Here is a 22,518-nt window from a genome sequence, read left to right as displayed (position 1 = left end):
CGTCCCTTATCTGGTCCGCTTTAGGACTACAAAACTGCCAGGGAGAATCCTCCTGCAGAAATGAAGGCTTAAGAAGGCAAAGTGGAGATGATGAAGGAGAGGAACGATACAAGACTTAGTTGTTCACCAGATATAATAGTTTATTACACATCCAAAAGGCCCGACACAGACCATGTTTCTTCCAGATTGCCTGCATCAGACTGCAGAAATTGTACAAAACCAAAACTGATATTACATTGGATTGTATGCGATTGCAATTTGAGAACCTCCGACCCAGGCAATCTCAAGAAAACATGGTCTGTGTCGGGTCTCCGTGTACATCATCACATATGGATTTGAAATAAACTATTATATCTTAACCCTTTCAGGACCATAAGGATCGTAGGCCAATTTTTGTGGTTTTGACGACATTTTTAAGGGCTTGCAGATGCCAAAAAATTGATTTTTTTTGTGAAATATCATTATTTTTATTTAAAAAAATCACACTTCTGGCTTATGGACAGTGTGACAAGTGAATCTTCTCGTCAATCTAGCAATGACGCTAATGAATGAATGTCGGAACCAGTTTGTTTACATAAAGGCAGTATCATATGGAATCCGTACATATCAAATTTAGAACTGTAGACTATCCCAATCAAAATTTATAGGATTTTAAAGTTATGGGACAAATATGTCCCTTGGTACTGAAAGGGTTAAGGAAGACTGAGTCTTGCATCCTCCTCCTCCTTGGTCATCTCTGCTCCTCCTTCTTTCAACTTTGGAGCCACACATTCAGCGGTCCAACTTAACCACATCAATCAGCCGCTGCTATGCTTAATTTTAACCTGATAAGTGATCCAAATAGCTTTAAACCCATTCGTTACTGCTGAATATCGACCCCTAGATTTTCCTATATCATTCCAGGGCAAGTAGCACTGCAGGCAGTAGTGTAGTAACGGGGTGAGGGGAGGGGATGGTCTGCCCCGGGTGCCATGCTGGTGGAGGTGCCAGCACCACTCCACTCCCTCCTCCCCTCGCCACATGCACGCTTGCCCTTCCCTTTTCCCGTCCTCTAGTTCACTGCCGCGAGCAACAACTTCAATGTGTTCCTCGCGAACGCATCAGCTTTCCCTCTGACGTCACTTCCGGGCACCGCACATAGCAAGTGACGTCAGAGGGAGAGCTGACGTGTTCGCGAGGAACATGTTGAAGTTGTTACTCATGGCGGTGACAACAAGAGGTATGGGGGAAGGGAAGGGGGTAGGCGCGCGAGGGGAGCAGAGATGAGGGCAGGGGAGGGGCGCCTCTCACCCTCGCTACGCTACTGACTGCAGGGCACTAGTGAGAGACCCAGATACATCTGTTTGTCTCCCTTTAAGATGCATCAATGCTTCATGGAAACAGGACCCTTATTTTCTCACAAGATATGCGAAATGCTCTTGCATCTGGAGCTTTGTTGCATATACATTTACATTTACATTAGTGATTTATATTCCGCTATTACCTTGCGGTTCAAGGCGGATTACATCCAAACTAAAACAAAAATTACATTCAAAATTTGAAGGAATAGAATAAGCGATGACATAGAATTTTTAAGGTAATATATGTTGGGTAAAGAGTTACCAAAGGGAAGTGGAGGACTTTAGGAGATAAGAATAGGGTGAAATTATGGGTTTTAGATAACGTTTGGTAGATAGAAGAGTATTAAATAAATTAAATAACACTTAACCTGGACGATGACACATAAAAAGACTTTTTTGTGCTCCTTCTAATTTGTCATTCGCACCTCTTTTGTGATTTGTCCAACAGAGCAAAGGAGGCTGAGCATTTGCAACTGCACCTGCAGGAAACCCGAGACGCAGAGCGGAAAGCGAAGCAGAAATTGATGGATGTAATCTCACTTTCTTATCATAGATTACGCAGGAGTGTGCAAAAGACCTGTCGATAAACTGTGCCAAAGGCAAGAAGCCAATCATGGGCTAAAGAGTGTAGAATAGTAGAAACATAGAAACATGACGGCAGAGAAAGGCCAAATGGCCCATCCAGTCTACCCATCTGCAGCATCCACAATCTCCTCCTCTCCCTATTGGCTAAGGCTCCTAACATTTGCATCTCCTTTTCCTATAGGCTAAGGCTCTTTGCACCTGCATTGTGAGGTCATAGAACTGCCCATCCGCAGTAACCATGATCTCTTCCTCTCTCTCAGAGATTCCACGTGCCTATCCCCGGTCCTCTTGAATTCAGACACAGTCTCTGTTTCCACCACCTCTTCCGGGAGACAGTTCCACGCATCTACCATCCTTTCCGTAAAAAAAAGTATTTCCTTAGATTACTCCTGAGCCTCTTAACTTCATCCTATGGCCTCTCATTGCAGAGTTTCCTTTCAAATGAAAGAGACTCGACTCGTGCGCATTTATATTACGTAGGTATTTAAACGTCTCTATCATATCTCCCCTCTCCCGCCTTTCCTCCAAAGTATACAGATTGAGATCTTTAAGTTGTCCCTATTGGCGCTATTAATTGGCTCTAAGTGCTAGGTACTACTGTATAAGATTGGCATGCACTTTGCATGGCACATAATTGCAAGTGGGCCGTACCAATGGACAGAGCAAAGACATGTCATAGGTGTGTTGCCATGCAACTTATAGAATCTTGTCAGTTGTGTGAGCTGCATGGTGCACCTGGGTGCAGAAAATTACGTCAGTCGTTGACCTGGCATTAGCAGTCACAATTAAGTTTTGCTGTGCTAAAGTGACTTATAAGAACAGAAGAACCAGACCAGTATCCTGTTTCCACAGTAGCCAATCCAAGTCACAAGTGTCTGGAAGAATCTCAAAGAGTAGCAAGATTCCGGAATCCCAAATAGAAGCAACATTCCATGCAACCGATCCCAGGGCAAGCAGGGGCATGACTGTCTTAATAGCAGACTATGGACTTTTCCTCCAGGAACTTGTCCAAACCTTTTTTTAAAACCAGATCCTCTGGCAACAAGTTCCAGAACATTAGAATAACTAAGAATAAATTATTATTATTATTATTATACCAGGTCAGACTGCTTAATACATACATAAATGGTGGGATATCATGTCAAATAAATCCTGTCTAATCCAATCCTTCTAGCCCAACGTCCTGTTTCGAACAATAGCCAATCCAGGCCACGAGTACCTGGCAGAATCCCAAATAGAGTGCTATAGAGTGTGAGCAGCGGTTTGCGCGTTTGAAGAGATGAAACTTGTTATAGGAATTGCAGCAACCACAACCTCCCCCGATGAAGGTTGGTTGACTGAAACGCTCGTGTAAAAGTGGAGTGCCTGGCAATTGTAGTCTAAAACGCCAACGTTGGATCGGCAGTTTGCTGTTTAAGATAAGTTCCATAATCAATTGGTAAAAACGATTGTAACTAAATTCATGAAATATGATATTGCACAATATTAAATTAGAAGTATTTCCATTAATTTATTAAATTTTAACAAAATAAAATAAAGATAGACCAATTAATTAAGGGAAGGGAAGGAGGTTATGGTATAAATGATTATTTAAAAACTGAACAGAATGTGGACTTGGGATAACATATGTTATGTGAGGTCCTATGCATTGAAATCTGTTTACATTATATGATCTTTCACCTTCCTAGTTTATTATTTGAGGGTTCAGTGATCGATTATAGGTCTTGTGAAAACAAAATAGGAGTTTGATCTGATTATAACAGAAAAATGAATTTTAAGGTATTTTTTTACCTATTCTAAATAATTGAAGGGATTTAAGTAATATCCTACAGTTACTCTAGTTTGGGCAGGATTGTTTGAAAAGGATCCATGTTTTTTGTTTTAGAATCCCAAATAATAGGAACATTCCTTGCTACCGATCTAAGGGCAAGCAGTGTTATAATATACGAGCTTTGTGCCAGGATTCTTATAATACGCCTTAATGACCTTATAGAATTGACTCTGTGTGCCCTATTGCAGTGCCTTAATTTATGCCCCATAGAAACTTTAGCAGCTAGTCATATGCTGGATACCCAATGATGTGGTGGCTCCTGTTATCAGAAATAACTGCAGTTACACCCAGTAGCATAGCGAGGGGAAGTGGCACCCCTCCCCTGCCCTCTTCCCGACCCCCCGCCGCACGTGCGCCCTCCTTCCCTTCCCCCGTACCTTTTTAATGTTCCAGGCGAGAGCAACAGCAGGAACCTGCTGCCCGTGCCGTGGCAGCGATCCCTTAGGTGCGGGGCTCAGAAGTGACGTCGGAGAGAGGCGAAACCGACACGGGCAGCAAGTTCGCAATGCTGCTCGCGCAGGATAAAGGACAGAGGTACGAGGGACGGGAAGGGGCGCATGTGAACGGCAGGGGTGGAGGGGGGCGGAGAGGAGGACGGGCTGTAAGCAGCGGTTGGGACCTGCGTTCTGATAGCCTGGAGTTTTTTGGGTTTCAAGGCCCTGAAACAGTGGCTCTGCCACGAAATGATCGCCGGCCTGGCTTTTTTTTTCCTAATTAGTGGGTTCTCCACTTTGGGGTTACATCCCTAGCTATTTTCTTGCTCCCACCTGCCAGTATTTAGTTTCTGCGAAAGTTTTTCAGCCTGTGGTGCTTGGGTGGAAGAGTGTGGGTACACCTCTCCGTTAGTCTGAGGCTTTTCTTTCGCTTAAACAGCAATATTTTTTGCTCTGGCATTTGTTGCTTTAATGGAGTGTTTTGCTTTAAATTTAGGTGAAGACATTTGCATCACATTTGCATCACATTTTCCACGGTGTCAATGGCTGTATGTAAATTTAGTCAGAGTTCCCAGTGTAAGCGCCATTCTATAACTCTAATTTTAAGTGAGTTTTAAAATACTGCTTTTTTAGCGCTGATTTTTTTTGGGGTGCTGTATTTAAAATTTAGCTCTTAGTGTGATCTAATCATTAGCACACCTTAGTGAAAAGAGTGCCTTATAAAATGATTTTTGGTGCAGGAAATGCAAATGTGAGTCTGAAGACGGTGTCAGTCTCTATTGTCCACAGTTACATCTTGAGTAGGGTTACAGACGTCCGGATTCCCCGGACATGTCCTCTTTTTTGAGGACATGGCTGGGGGGTCTGGGTTTTGAAAAGCTTCCTGTAAAAATCGTGTCGGGAGGGAGCATCTGTGCATGTGCGAATGCAACGCTGTGACATCATCGTGTCACATCCATGCATGCGCGGATTCTGTCTGGGGGCGGGGCTTGGGGGGGCAGAATGGGGCGTGACGCAGGTGGAACGGGGCAGAACTGGGCGGACCTGTAGGCGTGGCCATAGGTCCGGATTTTCCTTTGGGAAAATCTGGTAACCCTAATCTTGAGCCACCTCCTAGAAACATAGAAAGATGTTGGCAGATAAAGGCCAAATGGCCCATCCAGTCTGCCCATCTGCAGCATCTACCTTCCCCTCTTCTCCCTAAGGGATCCCATGCGGAATGAAAAGATTCTGGGTCTTTGTGACCAGCATTTGGAATTTTATTTTTTTAGAAAGGGGTCTGCATTAATTTTTATCTTCTAGTTCACTTTCAGACATCCTCTCCCTCCTCCTGCTGGCACTGGAGACTGCAGCTGTGACAAGGGGACTATAAAACTGGATTTAAAAGACACGGACTGGAAGAGGTTATCCATGGAGCTGGAAAAGGAAAGGTACTGACATATTTGTGGGCAGTGTTCCCGCTAAGCTGCGCTGGCGTGCGCTGGCGCACAAAATATTACATCGCAGCGCACAAGTTTCTCGTCACAGCGCACACACGTGCTTGCAGGCAGGCGAGCTGGCAGTCCATGTAACGCGTCGCAAAGGTAAGGGGAGGCTGGGGGAGGAATCGGACGTCGGGGTGGGGGTGTTTTAATGTATTTATACTTTTGTGTAGAAGCTGGAATTGATAGATTGTCTAGAAATTGAAAGCATCAAACGTATTGTCTTCTGGACTGTTTTTAATTTACAGTTTACACATATGGATGTAACAGACATAACTACATTTGTTGTAAAACATTTATTAAGATATCATTTCATCCCTACAATTTCTGTAGACTGTTTTAAAATAAATTTGAGTTTTTCTGGTAAAAAAAAAAAAAAAAATTAAGAATTTTGTACTTTCAAGAATTAATGCGTTGTTTTGTGTTCTTAAAAATATTATTTAACGTTATTTAATTTAGCGTGTAGGCCTAAAATTCCTTTGAATACCTCGTCCTCATGTATCAGCAACTTTGACAACATATTTATTTGGCTCATAACTTGCTGGCGCCCGATATTTTTAGCTCACAGTGAAAAAAGTTTGCTCACAACACCCGCCCGCTTAGAGGGAATACTGGTTGTGGGTAGCAATCATGATTTGGAGAAAAGAGTGGTTTGCTGGTTGTTTTGATAAATGGTTGATAAAGTTTGTGCGGTTGGCCAGATGGAGTGGTAAGAGTAAGGTTACCAGTTGTCCGGATTTCCCCGGACCTGTTCTCCTTTTGAGGACATGTCCGGGGGGCCGGATGGCTTTTCAAAAACCGGAACTTTGTCTGGGTTTAGAAAAACTTTCCTCCACATCGCATTGGGCAGGAGGGAATCCGCGCGTGACATCATTGCATCGTATCTGCGCATGCATGTGATGTCATCACGTCCTCTTGCTCGACGAGAGCAGGCAACAGAGGGCGGGGCTGGGGGGCCAAATGGAAAATCTGGTAGCCTTAAGTAAGAGGGGAGCGAGGGGGGGCGGACCGTCCCATGCACCATCTTGGTGGGGGCGCCGGCACCTCTCCGCCTTCCCTTGTCCTTCCCCACCCCTCCCAGGCTGCGTGCGCGCCTTCCCTTTCCCCCTGTGCCTCTCTTCACTGGCGTGAGCAGCAGCTTCAACCTGCTGCTTGCACTAGCCTCGGCTCTTCCTCTGAAGTCACTTCCTGGTTACATAGAAACATAGAAATAGACGGCAGATAAGGGCCACGGCTCATCAAGTCTGCCCACTCCAGTGACCCTCCCTATCTATCTTTGCGGATAGATCCCACATGTCTATCCCATCTGGCCTTAAAATCTGGCACACTGCTGGCCTCAATAACCTGAAGTGGAAGACTATTCCAGCGATCAACCACCCTTTCAGTGAAGAAGAACTTCTTAGTGTCACTGTGCAGTTTCCCGCCCCTGATTTTCCATGAATGCCCCCTTGTTGCTGCGGGACCCTTGAAGAAGAAGATGTCTTCTTCCACCTCGATGCGGCCCGTGAGATACTTGAATGTCTCGATCATATCTCCCCTCTCTCGACGTTCCTCGAGTGAGTAGAGCTGCAATTTCCCTAACCGCTCCTCGTACGGGAGCTCCTTGAGTCCCGAGACCATCCTGGTGGCCATTCTCTGGACCGATTCCAGTCTCAGCACATCCTTGCGGTAATGCGGCCTCCAGAATTGCACACAGTACTCCAGGTGCGGTCTCACCATGGATCTATTGCAAAAATCGGAAGTTACATTGGAAGGAGGGACTCGGTCGAAGGAAGGCCCCAGAGCAGGCCTGTGAAGTTTTTTTCTCCCAACACTGAAACTCTTAAGGTACTGAAGGGCACCAGGCGGGAAGAGAGGAAAAGAGAGGTCAACCAATGGCAATCACATTTTTTGCTGTGGGAGCAAGGCTTTTTACTGCTCCCATGGGGTGGTAAAAAGCTTTGCTTATGCACCCTCGCTAAACTTGCTGGTTTCCCCGTTCCCATGGATAGGGTTACCGGACATCTGGATTTCCCTGGACATGGCTTCTTTTACAGGATATGTCTGGACGGCTTTTTAAAACCTGGCACTTTGGGTTTTGAAAAACTGATGTGAAAGGGGCCAGGGCCAGAGTGCACTCCAGCCCTGGCCCGAAGAGACAAGGTTTGTGTGGGGCTGGGTTTGGGAGGGCAGAGCGAGATGGGGCCGGAGGCAGAAAATCTGGTACCCGTGGGTCCCCGTCCCCATGTTAATCTCTACTACAGAGGCATTGTGGCGACACCTTGTGGCCATATTAAGGTTGCATGGGCACTGGGTTTTGTAAGAAGCTGGGATCTGTGTCCCTTGCCTAAGGCTCATGATGTTTTATATAATAAAGAATTCCTCTGCCTTCTGTAAACTTAATTCTGATGTCATCCAGAAGCCTTAAGGGGCAGAAGGAAACTGTTAGATCCATAAGAAACATACAGCTCACTTAATCATTGCTTTTGGAGATATGCCTTTCATCCCAATAGATTTTTCTCTCTGAAATATTTTTTAGAGCCTAACTGATAATGAGAATCTGTCCTTTCTGTCATCCTGTGCAATGCAGGTTGGACTATCTGGAGAAATGCAAACAGCTTGAAGACCAGTTGAAGGAGCTCAAGTGTGAAATCCAGGCACTGAAGGAGGAAGAGAAGCAGATGGGGCTTGTCTCTCACTGGAACGGATCCCTGCGGTCTTTAGATGGTCCTGTAGGAAATGTAAGCAAGAAGAATGAGCAAATACATGGCCTGGCTGGAATGCCAGAGATCTGACAGCAGCCAAGGTTTTTAGGTCCCGACATGTTGCTGTAGGCATGAAGAATTTTGCTTCTTCTTATGAGCAAGGACTGTCTCTTCTATGTTTTGATGTATAGCGCTGTGGGTGTCTAGTAGCACTATAGAAATTCGTAGTAGTAAGTGCCGCTGAATGTGAATTAGGGGCTCATTTTCATAGCACTTAGGCCTCCTTTAACTAAAGAGCAATGAAGAGTTGGGGATTCACCTTCAGGGATTCCATATTCAAAGATTTTTAAAGATTTTATATGCTCTTCTTTCTGATATCACCTATTATGAAATGGGTTTTAAATTTATTTGTAGAATATATATTGCTCCCTGGCGTGCTTAAAGGGCGACTTTTGCTTCATTAAGCTCCTCTTTGAAATGTGGTCACCCTAAAGCTAATTTATCTCACATATTTTGGAATGTTGTTTTTTCCTAAGTTGAGCAAATGTGGGGAATTGATTGGCATTGCAATAGTTATAATACATTTTGAATTTTTGATGTTAAACGTCCTATTCCAAGAGGCCTAAAAGGCTTTCTTCAAAGAACAATCTTATCAGGTTTGAAAGTCATACTTTATCTTTGGATTGGACCCTTAAGAATGTTCTAGAATGTTACACATTTTAACATTGGAAAGTCTGCAATTATCAGAATGGGACACTAGACAGGGAAGGCAATTTTTTACTATTTGGCAATCTTATTTAGATACATTAACGCCACACACTCGCAGTCGCATATTATTTAATATGTAATTACAGTTCTAAAATGGGGAAAAAGGGGAGGGAATTGGGTATATTTGCTTTTAGTGATAATGTTTATTATATATTAAATCTGTAACTTTTGCTTTTTTTCTTGTATTTGAAATAATTTTTTACTATTTTGTTTGTATTTGAAATGTAATAAATATGATTTACATTAAAGAGCTTCGGTGTGGTTATCGCACCAGCCCATACGAATTGCCTTAGACACCCAAAATACCTTAGAAACCAATGGTACTTTGTGCGTCTAAGGCCCTCTTTAACTAAGTGTTTTGTAAATGAGCCTCTTAATCAATCAGCAGCCAGCTAAATCGCTTCAAAGATCGGGTCCCTAATGTACACTTAGCACGGGAAAACAGATGAAAATATTGTGCAGTACACTTCTCCCTCCAAATTCACAGGTTTAGGACTCGCGACTTCGGTTATTTGCTAGTTTCAAAACCCGGAGCTACCCCCATCTCCCTCCTGCCTCTTGGACCTCTCCACACCTTCCCTGGTGGTCTAGTGGTGAAGCACAGTAGGAGCAATCTTCCAATGCTCCATGCAGAGCCGTCAACAAAAATGGCTGCCGTGAGTTCCTGTGGTTTCACGAGACTACAGCGGGAACTCACAACAGCCATTTTTGGAGAAGAGTAGATTGCTCCTGTCCTGCTTTACCGCTAGACCACCAGGTAAGGTGTGGAGAGCTGCGGGAGGGAGGTGGGAGTGGATCAGAGTCAGGCCTAAATTTATTTGTGATTTTTCCATATTCGCAGGTCGGTTCTGCCCCTAACCTCTGCAAATTTGGAGGGGGAAATGTATTTTGCCTAGCGCATAGTAACCTTCACATTGCTGCTTTTTTTTTTTTTTAATTTTCAACCGAGTGTCATAGGCATGGAAGCGTTACCCAATTAGTGTTCTCAAATTTAACTTTTTGCAGGTACCACACAATAATGGCAAAATAAGTGTGTGAGATACAAAACCCCCCCAAACTTTGAAAAAAGACCCTGTAAAATATGGACTTATTGTGTGGAGAAGTCCCACATTAGGATGCGCTATGCCAAGATCCCCGTGTCGCTCCTTGTTAGGGTTACCAGATTTTACGTATGTAAAGTCCGGACCCACAGACCCACCCCTAGGCCCGCTCATTTTCATCCATCCCCACCCTGTTATGCCACCCCAGCCTCACTCCTAGCCCTGCCCCCCTCAGCCTGCTCGTCTCAGGAGGGCATGCGTGGATGTGACACGATGATATCACCGCATTGCATCCGTGCATGAGCGGATGCTCCTCCCGACGTGATCTCCTTTACAAAACCTGGACAAAGTGCCGGGTTTTGAAAAGCCATCCGGACATGCCCTCTACAAAGAGGACATGTCCGGGTAAATCCAGACATCTGGTAACTCTATTCCTTATAACCCTGGGCAAGTCACCTAATCCTCTGTTGCCCCAGGTACTATGGGCAGATTGTGAGCCCGCCAGGACAGATAGGGAAAATAAGAGAACATAAATGTAAAAACCGCCTTGATGGTATTGCAAAGGGCGGTATGTAATAGTGCTGCCCGATTCACTGATTCACTTCGGTGAATTGATTCGAATCGATTTGTTTCCTTAAAAAAATCACACTCACTGGTTCAGTGAGTCCTGAGTCTTCTCCAGTTCTCCTAAAGTAGCAGCAGAGAACAGGCTGCTCCTGGCCTGCCCACTGGGGCCTTCCCTCTTTCGCGTCACTGATGACATCACTGATGATGCAGCAGAGGGAAGCCATGGTGGGCAGGCTGCGAGCAGCCTGTTCACCACTACTGCTGCTTTAAGAGGCTCATGGGGGGGGGGGGGGGGGTCGATCAGAAAGTGCTACACAGGGGCATGGGAGGGAGGAATGGAATTCCCGTTTCCTGCGCAGAATCTCACCATGTCGGCTGTGTCAGCATCAAATCTCACTGTGGCATGGTATCAGCATCAATTCCAACACGCTGCCTGCTGCTGACCTGGAAGTCTCTCCGTTGCAGAGGGGAGACTTCCAGGTTAGCGGCAGCCACCATGTGAGAGTCACTGCCGATACTGCAACCTGAAAAAGCAAACCTTGGAGTACAGGGGAGGAGAGGAAGGAAAGCTGGTGGCACAGGGGGAGGAAAGAGGTAAGAGGAAGGGGTTAAAGGAACTTTAGGAAGGAAAGTTGGTGGCACAGGGGGAGGAGAGGCAGACATTCATGGTGAGGGGAGAGGATGAAATTGCACATAATGGAGGTGAGGAAAGGAGAGATGGTGCAGGGAGGAAGATACAGAGATTTGACATAGGGCACAAGGAAGGGAGAGAGAGAGAGAAGTGTTGAACATGGAGGTAGATGAGAGGGAGAGAGAGATACACAGGAAGTGGAAGGGGAGAAGGAGGGAGATGGATCCAGGAGCAGAATGGAGTGATAAAGAGATGCCTGGAAATGGGAGTGAGGGAAGAGAGTGGGAGAAATGCTGGACCATAGGGGAGAGTGCAGCAGGAAAGAGATAGGGAGATGTCAGGCTATGAGGGTGGGGAGGAGATGATGGGCTATAAGGGTGGAGGAAGGAAGATGCTGAGAATGGCAGAACCCTGAGGGAGAGGAGAGGGTGGCAAGGAAACGGATAAGAGGATAGATATAACAGAGGGTAGAAATATGGTAATGGAGGTACATTGAAAAAGAAAGGCTGAGGAAGGAATGAGATGGGGGAAAGGGATGGAAATTTGATAGGTAGCTGAAAAGTAAAAAAGAGGAGAAGGGTAAGAAAGAGACAGAAAAGAGCTAAAAAAAGAATAATCAATATGCCTGAGGCAGGTGTAGTGAGGGAATAGAAAGGAGAGAGTAGAAAAGACAAATGGATAGCAGCCACTTCAAGGAGAATTAGCAGATGACAGCAAAGCAGAAAAAAAAAACTGGAACCAATATGATAGAAAAATTAAACATTCAGACAACAAAGGTAGAAGAAAAACATTTTATTTTAACTGTTTAAAATGGAATATGAATAATAATGTTTAAATTTTGACAAATAAACCTGCAGCATTTGCTAATTTTGTGCGCATAATTCTGAATTTTTTTTTGTACAGAATTCTGCCAGGAGTAAACAAAGAGGCAGAAAGGCGTGAGAGGGTGTGCACCTGATGTGATACACCTGTGTGTGATTTGAGCCACTTTAAGTGGGAGGATATGTGGGGGTGTCCTAATTTATTCCCCAGTTAGAATATACTTGTTTGTGGATATCTTTTTGTTTCATGAGTAAATCAAGGAAAAATTTTTGTTGTTTACCTGCACTTCCATCACTTTCTTTTCCAGAGATAAATAAAAGAAAGATCTGACATCTATATGTGAACATTTCTTAAGAAAGAACTGAATATTTCATGGGGGTGTCCTAATTTTTTCACATGACTATTACGGGCTCCTTTTACTATGCTGCAAAAGCATTTTTAGCGCACGCTAAACCCACGCTACGCGGCTAGGACTAACGCCAACTCAATGCTGGCGTTAAGGTCTAACGCGCACGGCAATTCAGCGCACGCTAAAAAACGCTCTCGCAGCTTAGTAAAAGGAGCCCTAAGTGGCACTATGAGCTGGAACAAAATTGTTCAGCCAACAAGTGAAGTTGATATGGTTCTGATTGTTCAGCATTCTTATCTGAATCCAGGCTCATGTATTGTGACCTAGAGTACCATAGATCCATAGGACTATGTTCCGATTCATTTTGCTTTTCCTTGCATTCTCTGAAGACCTTGCCTTGGGAGAGATCCTTTGAAGGTGAAGACTGTGTAGAGAAAAAGCTTCACAGTGCTTTCCCTACTGTAGACAGCTGGCCGCGCACCAAAGGAGTCTTCTGTGTGTCATCGGTGGGGAGGACATCTTTCCCAGCAACTAATGTAGCCCTCTCGAACGGGGGGCTAGGAACAAGACAAAATATAAGCAAGGTAAATGGTTTCTTTCTCTTACTCTAATACCTATTAATATCGATATGCATTTGGGGGTCATTTTATTTTGCATAGATACCATGTGCCTGAATAAAATAGCCTTCTGGGAGCTCTGGCACAAAGTTACACCTGATCCAAGATCATTTGTATGTGCATGTCCCTCTGTATGTTATAGTACATGTATGTCATAACAAGATGGTTCAGTGGGCTTCAACGGCAACTCCAGTAGTTAACATAAGAACTGCCATACTGGGACAGACTGAAGGCCCATCAAGCCCAGTTCCTGTTTCTAAAAGTGGCTAACCCAGGTCAAAGGTACCTGGCAAGATCCCAAGGAGTAAAACAGACTTTATGCTGCTTATCCTAGGAATAAGCAGTGGATTTCCCCAAGCCATCTCGATAATGGCCTACGGACCTCTCTTTTAGGAAATTATCCAAATCTTTTTTTAAACCCTGCTATGCTGATTTCATCACATTTGCTGGCAACAAATTCCAGAGTTTAATTACACGTTGAGTAAAGAAATATTTTTTCCAGTTTGGAACTTAAGGGTACCGCCGGGCAGACTTCTACAGTCTACGAGTACCAGAAATGCCAAAGAAACAATATACCCACAACTCTTTCCAAGTGCACACCTGATCTTTAATATAGTTTTACCAGAATATATTTTCAGGCCTCAGTACCACCACTCCACCGCTGTCAAAGTTTCTTTAGCGGGAAGAATTATGTGAGAACTCCTCACTGGCCCGTGTTATTTAAATGACTGATTTATACTAACTTAATTTGGTTTTTCAAATACATATAGTGATTATTCATAGTAACTTATCTTTTTAGTTTCTTTAAATATTCAGACCTGGGAGAGACAGACCCGATATGTTTCGCATCAAAATGCTGTTTCAAGGGTCTCCCTACAAAAGAAAGAAGAGCATTAAGAATACAACTTTTCATTCAAAACGCCCCTTTCTTATACAAACTCCTACTATACTTACTGCAGCCAATTTTGTCATCTGACTCCCACTAATTTCAAAGAAGCAAGATGACGTCGTCATCTTACTTATCCCTTAAATCCTTCCCTCCCATCAAAACAGCTGATTTCCCCCGCGTTTCATTGGGCAGGAGCTATCCAATCAATGAAGCCCATTCCACCTCGGCGTTCAACCCCTTTGGCTCCACAATATCCAGCTGGTCTATCCTGCGTTGCTCTTTTACATTTAAAGCCTTCTCTAGATTCTCACCCTCCCTCACTTGTTCAAGACAATCAATTATACACCACCTTAATTCTCCTACCCCATGTCTTTTAGCAACCCAATGGTGTACCGTGGGAGCTTGAAGATTTTCATTTAATAAGCACGACTTTGCTCATTTAATCTCAATTTTACTGGTCTACTTGTACGACCTAAATAAACTAACGGCCTCTTTTACAAAGTCGCACTAGCAGCTGCGCTGCGCTAACGGCCCCGAAGCCGAAGAGATTTAAAGGGCTTCGGGGCTGTTGCTGCGTGACTTTGTAAAAGAGGCTGTAAGTCACAAGGACATAAGATCGCATAAACCACACAACTGCTCTTGCAGTCCGTGATCCTCTTGGATTTTAGTGTAACATTTTTCTTTGGGACCGTCCGTTGAGAACCCTCTATAGTTTTAGAGCACCACTGACACCTGTCACATGTAGAATGGCTCTCTATCTTCTTTCTTCCTGCTCACCTCAAACTTTTGAAAATTTAATTTAATTTTATAAGCTATCATGGGAAATTGTTGGAGAGGGGGATGGATCATTTATACATGCCATAAATTTCTCATAATTTCTGTCAATGTATTGGCTGCTTGAGAGTATAGGAGTACACATGTCAGCCTCCCTACACTCACATCCCTAACCCAGTCCTTAAGCAAAAGATCTCTTTGTGCAAACCTAGCTCATAAATAGGCCTGCTTGATAATTTGGGGGGGTATCCCCTTACCTCAAATCTCTGCTCTAACAACCAAGTCTGTTGTTTAAAACCATCCAAAGATGAACATACCCGGCGTATCCTTAAAAATGGATTCATGGGCAAATTAAATTGTAATCTATATGGATTAAAGCTTGCAAAGTGGAGCAAGGTGTTACGTGATACAGACTTTCTAACAGGCCCCCTTCATTCAAATTCACACTAATATCCAAAAAATGAATGTGGAACTGGTGACATGACATAGTGAAATGAATTTGGTTGTTCACAGAATTCAAATATTCAATAAATGCCTCCAGATACCTCCGTGACCCTTGCCACAGGAAAAGATATCATCCAGAAAGAAGACCCAAAAAGGAACCAACCCATATTCCTACAGTTCTTCAAATCTTGCCATGTCCAGGGTGACCACAGAGGGAGTCAACATAGCCCCCATGGCCACCCCCTGAATCTGTTGGTAAAAAACTGATTGATATTGAAAATAATTCTGCTGGATCCATTTCACCATGTTCAAAAAAATTCTGTTGTAATATGTTGAGGGGGGTGGTGGCTTGAAGAACTTCCATAATGATTTGGAGCACCTGTTCTTGGGGAATTTGAGTATAAAGTGAAGTAACATCTAATGTTATTAATTAAACTAAACTAAACTAAAGCTTAACTTTGTCTACCGAGTCATCACTCTGAGAAGGCTCGACTCGGTTAATAGCAATTAAATAAACAGGGAATGATTTACAAATGATAAATAGAAGATAAAAGCAAAATTTCAAAAGAATTAATTTTCAAAATGTTTGGCAAATAGAGTAGTTTTTAAAGATTTACGGAAAAATTGAAACGAACTGGAACTCCTTAAAAAAATATAAGGAGAGAAGAGGCCCATTTTCTCTAACCTCTCACAGTACGGCAACTTCTCCAGCCCCTTAACCATTTTAGTCGCTCTTCTCTGGACCCTTTCAATGTCCTTCTTCATGAACGGCGACTAGTGCTAGATGCAGTATTTCAGGTGGGGGCGTACTATGGCCCAGTACAGCGGCATGATAACCTCCGATCTTTTTTTTTTTTTTTTGTAATTTTTCTTCTTAGCTATTTCTGGGCAAGAATCCAAAGCTTTACCCGGTACTATGCTTGGGTTCCAACTGCCGAAATCTCTGTTAAGACTTACTCCAGCCCATCCACACCCTCCCAGCCATTGAAGCCCTCCCCTGCCCATCCTCCACCAAACGGCCATACACCGACACAGACCGTGCAAGTCTGCCCAGTAACTGGCCTAGTTCAATATTTAATCTTATTTTCTGATTCTAGATCCTCTGTGTTCATCCCACGCTTCTTTGAACTCAGTCACAGTTTTACTCTCCACCACCTCTCTCGGGAGCGCATTCCAGGCATCCACTACCCTCTCCGTAAAGTAGAATTTCCTAACATTGCCCCTGAATCTACCACCCCTCAACCTCAAATTATGTCCTCTGGTTTTACCATTTTCCTTTCTCTGGAAAATATTTTGTTCTACGTTAATACCCTTCAAGTATTTGAACGTCTGAATCATATCTCCCCTGTCTCTCCTTTCCTCTAGGGTATACATATTCAGGGCTTCCAGTCTCTCCTCATACGTCTTCTGGCGCAAGCCTCCTATCTGTTCGTGATCCCCTTCTTAATCATTCTAGCACTACCAAACCTAAATTTAGGCAATGTGCCCAAATGCACCTATTCTCCACTCTTAGCCTGCCTACACGTGTATGAGATCACAACACATACAGCTTTCTTATGTGTGTAGAAAAGTGATCTTCAGACATAAGTAGCTTATAAAATTACAGCCTGAGGTGCTTTGTAAGTGAGAACAGAAGATGGTACGCTAATATATATATTTATTTATGTCATTATTTATATATCACTTATAGCCTAATTGGTTTATATATTCAGGTCCTCAAGCACTTTTCCCTATCTGTCGCAGTGGGCGAGTGGTGCCCCTCCTCCACTCCCCCTGCAGCGCGCATGCGCCCCTTTCCCTATACCTTTTGGAGTTCTCCAGCCTGAGCGGAGAAGTCCAAAAGGTTGGTACTCTTTGATGCCACTTCCTAGGCAGGGGTCCCAGAAGTGATGTCAGAGCGTGCCGGTGCTGACGCGGGCAGCAACCTTGCACTGGGGAAGCGTAAAAGATACAGGGGAAGGCAAGAGGCACATGTGCAGCAAGGATAAGAGCGGGGGAAGGGGGGAGGGGTGCTGCGCCCTTAGGAAGACTACATCCGTGGTGGAACCCCCCCCTTGCTACGCCACTGAGTCTATCTAACGTACCTGAGGCAATGGGGGATTAAAGGGCAAATTCTATAAGAAGCGCCCCAAAGTTAGCCGCCTAATTAGGCACTGTTCAGCGTGATTCAAGTAAAATTTAATGAATCATGCTGAGCGGAACCTATTTTGGAGGCGCCCAAGAAACAGGCCAGCTCTAGGCACAACTAAAAGTTAGGCGCTTAGCTGAGCGCACAAGCACGCTTAAGAGCAGCGATTCTGCAACAAGGCGTCTAACATGTAGCCACGCCCACGCCCAACGTGCATGGCGCCTATTTTTTTGAAGGCCACCTACATTTTTAGAGGCGCCTTGTTACAGAATCGCGCTTTCTTGATAGGCGCCTATGTTTCAATCAGTACTGATTAAAAAGCTTAATTGAGCTTGTTCTTCAATAATAATAATAATAATAACAGTTTATATACCGCAATACCGTTAAGTTCTATGCGGTTTACAGAAGATTAGTGGGGTACAAGTTGAGTTGACGTACAAGTTGAGTTAACTTAAGGGATGTGGGAACAATGGGGAGAAAGGGCAAGAGAGGGGAAGGAGGGAAGTGGGTCAGCTGTCTAGGTATTTCAGGAATAGGTGAGTTTTGAGGCGTTTCCTGAATACCTCATAAGTGGTGGGCAATAGGAGTTGTTCTAGGTCTTTACCCCATAGAGCTGCTTGATGTGAGAGAAGATGCTCATGGTGTTTTTTTAGTTTGCATCCTCTAACCGGGGGAGAAACGAAGTGCGAGTGGGAGCTTCTCTTGTGTTTGTTGGCTGAGAAGGAGAAGAGGTCAGTGATGTATTTAGGGGTTAGACTGTAGAAAACTTTAAAACAGAGGCGCCTATCTAATTGGACGCCTCTGAAATGGGTGCTTAACTTTAGGCTCTGGTTCCAGAATTTGGGCCTAAGTGACTTGCCCAGGATCACAAGGAACAGTGTGGGATTTGAACCCGCAATCTCCGGGTGCTCTAGCCATAAACCGTCCCAGTCCACCAACCGGGTTCCTTCTTTGAGCTCAGGCTGCAGGGTCTACGTGATTTGGTTATTGTGATCTTTTCTTCTTATGAATCCCAGGTTGAACAACACAGCTCAGACCTGATCTACCTTTGACACGATGCATTTCATATGGAGATCTGACAAAAGGTGATTTTTGCAAGGTTCCATTATAAACCGTTACTTTGGGTTGCTTTGGCCAACAGGGAAAGAGCAGCCAGTCTTGCTGTGTGCAGGAAGCCAATCACAGGTGCTCAACACTGTTCCTTTAATGTTCCGTAACGTGGAACCCGTAAGAATGGATTTCTAGTCCTGCCTACTAACAGACAAAATCATTGCAATGTTCCTTTGTTATCTTTTCTTCTTTTGCGCTGTCAAGACTCCATAGGTCCCTTTTTTGGCTGTCAGAATCTACAAAGAATCCAGCAGGGATATTTTTAGACATATGCCATATAGGTGTATTGATGCACTTTCTTCTAATCTAATCTAATTCTTAGGGCTCCTTTTACGAAAGTGCGCTAGCGTTTTTAGCGCGCGCAACTGGATTAGCGCACGCCAGCCGAAAAACTATCGCCTGCTCAAGCGGAGGCGGTAGCGGCTAGCACGCGGGGCATTTTAGCGTGCACCTTAACGCACCTTCGTAAAAGGAGCCCTTAGTCTTATATACTGAATCATCTCCTCAAACTAGGAGCTCAATTCGGTTTACATTGGAGCTATTGCCTAAAAAGCGATGAATCATAGTGGTCCAGTTTGTCTGTCTTGACGAGATTGTAAGCTCTTATGAGCAGGGACTGTACAGTACTGTGAATGTCTAGTAGCGCTATAGAAATGATTAGTAGGAGGGAGCCCAAGCCCTCCTGACCTCTCGCCCCCCACCACCCTACATGATCTGGCAGGAGGGAGCCCAACCCCTCCTGCAAAGGCAGACCCTCATATCCCCCACTCCCCACTACAATACGGGTAGGAGGGATCCCAGGCCCTCCTGTCCTTGACACAACCCCCCTCCCCCAACATCCACCCCCCACGAACCCCTGATCAGCCCCCCCTGCTGACCCCACGACCCTCCCACCCCCACCCCCTTCCCCGTACCTTAAATCGTTGGCTGGGGTGCCAAGCCCGCCCATCCGGCAGGCCAGCCGGCTCTGGAATGGGGCCGGATTGGCCCAGGTGGCTGAAACCCCGCCCACAGGTGGGGCCTGAGACGCCTGGGCCAATTAGAATAGGCCCAGGAGCCTTAGGCTCCTCCTGTGATTTGAGGTACGGGGAAGAGGGGTGAGGGTGGGGGGTCGTGGGTCGGCAGGGGGGCGATCGGGGGTTCGGGGCGGACGTTGGGGGGAGGGGGGTTGTGTCGAGGGCAGGAGGGCCTGGGATCCCTCCTGCCTATACTGTAGTGGGGGGTGGGGGATAGGGGGTCCTCCTGGGCAGGAAGGCTTTGGCTCCCTCCTGCCTGATCGTGTAGGGAGGTGGGGGGCGAGAGGTCAGGAGGGCTTGGGCTCCCTCCTGGCCTGATCATAATCAGGGGGAGGGATCCCTCCTGCCCCGATGTTGTCACGGGGTGCCGCGGGTGCCCGGGGCAGGAGGGCTTGGGTTCCCTCCTGCCCAACCGTAATAGGGAAGGGGGGGTTAGGGATCGCAGGGCAGGAGGGCTTGGGTTCCCTCCTGCCCCGATGTCAGGGGGGGGGTGGATTCTGTAACCGGTGATGTTTTTGACAGACTCCAGCTTTTAGGCGAAGGACTGGCTCCTCCTTCGCCTAAAATGCCCTTGTGTTGGACGTTTAGGGCTTAGGCGTTTTTTTGGTTCATTATGGGGTATAAGGGTAGACGTCGTTTGGGTACAAGTGTAGACGTAGTGGTGGTCTGGGCGTTTAAACAGCTGAATGTAGAGGCAGGCCATTATCAAAACAAGGACGTTTGTTTTGGTTATGGACACTTTCCCTGCTTCTGCTTTCAACGTTTAAGGCCTTAGGCCAAAAAGGGACTTAGACGTTTTTTTTGATTATGCCCCTCCACATGTATACAAACGGAAGGCCAATCCTCTTTTCTATCTATGTAACTATTTGAAGTTCTCATTTTATTATTTTGGGTAAGCACGTCCATTCTACAGTATACAGTATTGTTTTACTATATAATTTTAAAAAAGAGATTTTTAAAATGTCCAACACTAGGGGCTCCTTTTACGAAGCCACGTTAGCGGCTTAATTGCACGGCGACTTTTTAATCAGGCGCTAACCCCCGCACTAGCTGAAAAAACTACCGCCTGCTCAAGAGGAGGCGGTAGCTGCTAGCACGGCCGGCAAATTAGCGCGCACTATTACACGCGTTAAACCGCTAATGCGGCTTCTTAAAAGGAGCCCTAGGACTTACCTAAGGCAGGTCTCTGGCCTGGCTCCAGCATTTCATATTGTCAGCGAATGCGCTTTGACAGAAATCTTTAAAATACAGTTTAGATGGGTTTGAGCCTTGATGAGCAACTACGGCAATATAGCTTTTAGTACCGTGGAAATTAATGACTGAAATGTTTTGTTCAGCGGTGCCCTTAAGACTGGAACTGTCGTTCTTGCAACACAACAGAACATTGGCAAAAAAAAAAAACACCTCATGCAAATGTTCTGTCAACTCTATCCCTATGGGAATATTTCTGACTTCGCAAATGATAAAGATTGGATTTTTATTAGGCTGAAATGCAGTTCAGTAAATCCAAATGATTATGAAACGACAGTAAATTTAATGCGAGTCTGCAGCGCATCTCTGGCCATCTGGTTTGCTTGAGCAATGGAGCGTTTTATTTTCTGTCTATGAATCATGAACATGCTCTCTGACCTACTTTTCGTCTCTTCGGTCGTCAAATGATTTGCTCCTGGCCCAGAAGGCAGAGGTGGTGCTGAGGTGCCGCGTGACCGTCGGAGATTGGAAGAGACTACACCTGCGGGGGCTGTGGGCTCCAGGGAGCAAAGCACAGGAGGGCAGGCGGCGCTTGCAGACAGATCCTAGGAAGCTGTCCACAGCCTTTAGCTCTCTGTATAACTAAGAGTCCATCCTGTACATATTTCTTGGTTCAGAATGAACATTTTTGCAGCAGATTTGTAAATAAACTAAGAATTCTTTTTGCGATGTAGCCATTATATGTGATTTCTTTTTAAACTTTTCCTCTGTTCAAATGGAGTTGTCCCAGGTGATCACAACTTCTTAAGACTTAGAGAATGACACAGGGGCAGAATTTGTCTCCATCCCTGTGGATAACTGCGGGAAACCATCCTGTATCATTCTTTAGTGTCTATCTCAACTTCAGTCCTTCTATACCAGCATTCTTCACTGCCCATTCATACTCTGATTCTACCCTCTTTCCTTAAAGAATGAGGTGGGGACAGAATTTGTCCCCATCCCCTTGGATAACTGCGGGAAACCATCCCGTGTCTGTCTCAACCTTAGTCCTTCTACACCAGCATTCTTCAATTCAAGGTTTGAGGGTCAGTGGCTGGGCCCATTCGTACTCTGATTCTACCCTCTCTCCCTAAAGAATGACATAAGAACTGCCACTGCTGGGTCAGATCAGTGCCCAGGAGTCCATTCACGCGGAGGCCCTCTGGTCAAAGACCTGCGTACATTCTGTTTCAGTAGGAACTTGTCTAACTTTGTCCCCATCGCCGTGTATAACTGCGGGAAACCATCCCGTGTCATTCTTTAGTGCCTATCTCAACTTCAGTCCTTCTACACCAGCATTCTTCAATGCAAGGCTTGAGGGTCAGTGGCTGGGCCCATTCAGACTCTGATTCTTCCCTCTCCTTCAAGAATGACACTGAGATGGTTTTCTGTGGTTAACCACGAGGACAGGAACAAATTCTATTCCTGTGTCATTTTCTATGGCTGGGATCATGATACTAGTATTTTCTAAATACATGGATGGTAGATTTTACATAGTTCTCTCTACTTAGAATCAAGCAAAACTGGTATTCACCATTGATGAATGGTGAAAGTGAGGAGAAAAAAGCCTCAGAACCCCACAGTGGGCATAAAAAGAAACCCCTTCACTTACATATTTTCAATAGCTGAGAAATAATAATACAAAAGGCTTTGTGCAATGCAAATATTCACAGCGTAATATATAAGCAAAAAGAGCTGTAGCAGGAGATCTGACACACCGACATTGGCCAGCGTTTCACTATTGTAGCTGTCTCAAGGTGTGACAGAAAAGATCCACC

At 45.0% G+C, this 22,518-nt stretch overlaps 1 protein-coding gene across 5 annotated transcripts in view; it reads left to right on the top strand.

The window, feature by feature from the left end:
- LOC117349097 (merlin-like) overlaps positions 1 to 21,434 on the top strand; it is a 71,122-nt gene extending 49,688 nt beyond the window's left edge. For 4 of the 5 annotated variants that reach the window (XM_033922097.1, XM_033922098.1, XM_033922095.1 and 1 more), the window contains 6 exons: positions 1,789 to 1,870; positions 5,493 to 5,620; positions 8,241 to 8,391; positions 12,922 to 13,116; positions 18,401 to 18,469; positions 21,186 to 21,434. In XM_033922097.1, coding sequence (XP_033777988.1) covers positions 1,789 to 1,870; positions 5,493 to 5,620; positions 8,241 to 8,391; positions 12,922 to 13,116; positions 18,401 to 18,436 — 592 coding nt within the window. In that variant the 3' untranslated portion in view covers positions 18,437 to 18,469; positions 21,186 to 21,434. The remainder of the gene's footprint in view (positions 1 to 1,788; positions 1,871 to 5,492; positions 5,621 to 8,240; positions 8,392 to 12,921; positions 13,117 to 18,400; positions 18,470 to 21,185) is intronic. The other variant, XM_033922096.1, reaches the window with a different exon arrangement.
- The last annotated feature ends 1,084 nt before the right edge of the window (positions 21,435 to 22,518 follow it).

The sequence above is a fragment of the Geotrypetes seraphini genome, chromosome 15 (assembly GCF_902459505.1).
Source record: "Geotrypetes seraphini chromosome 15, aGeoSer1.1, whole genome shotgun sequence".
Lineage (NCBI taxonomy): Eukaryota > Metazoa > Chordata > Amphibia > Gymnophiona > Dermophiidae > Geotrypetes > Geotrypetes seraphini.
Note: the sequence above shows the minus strand (reverse complement) of the source record. Positions and strands in the feature narration are given on the sequence as shown.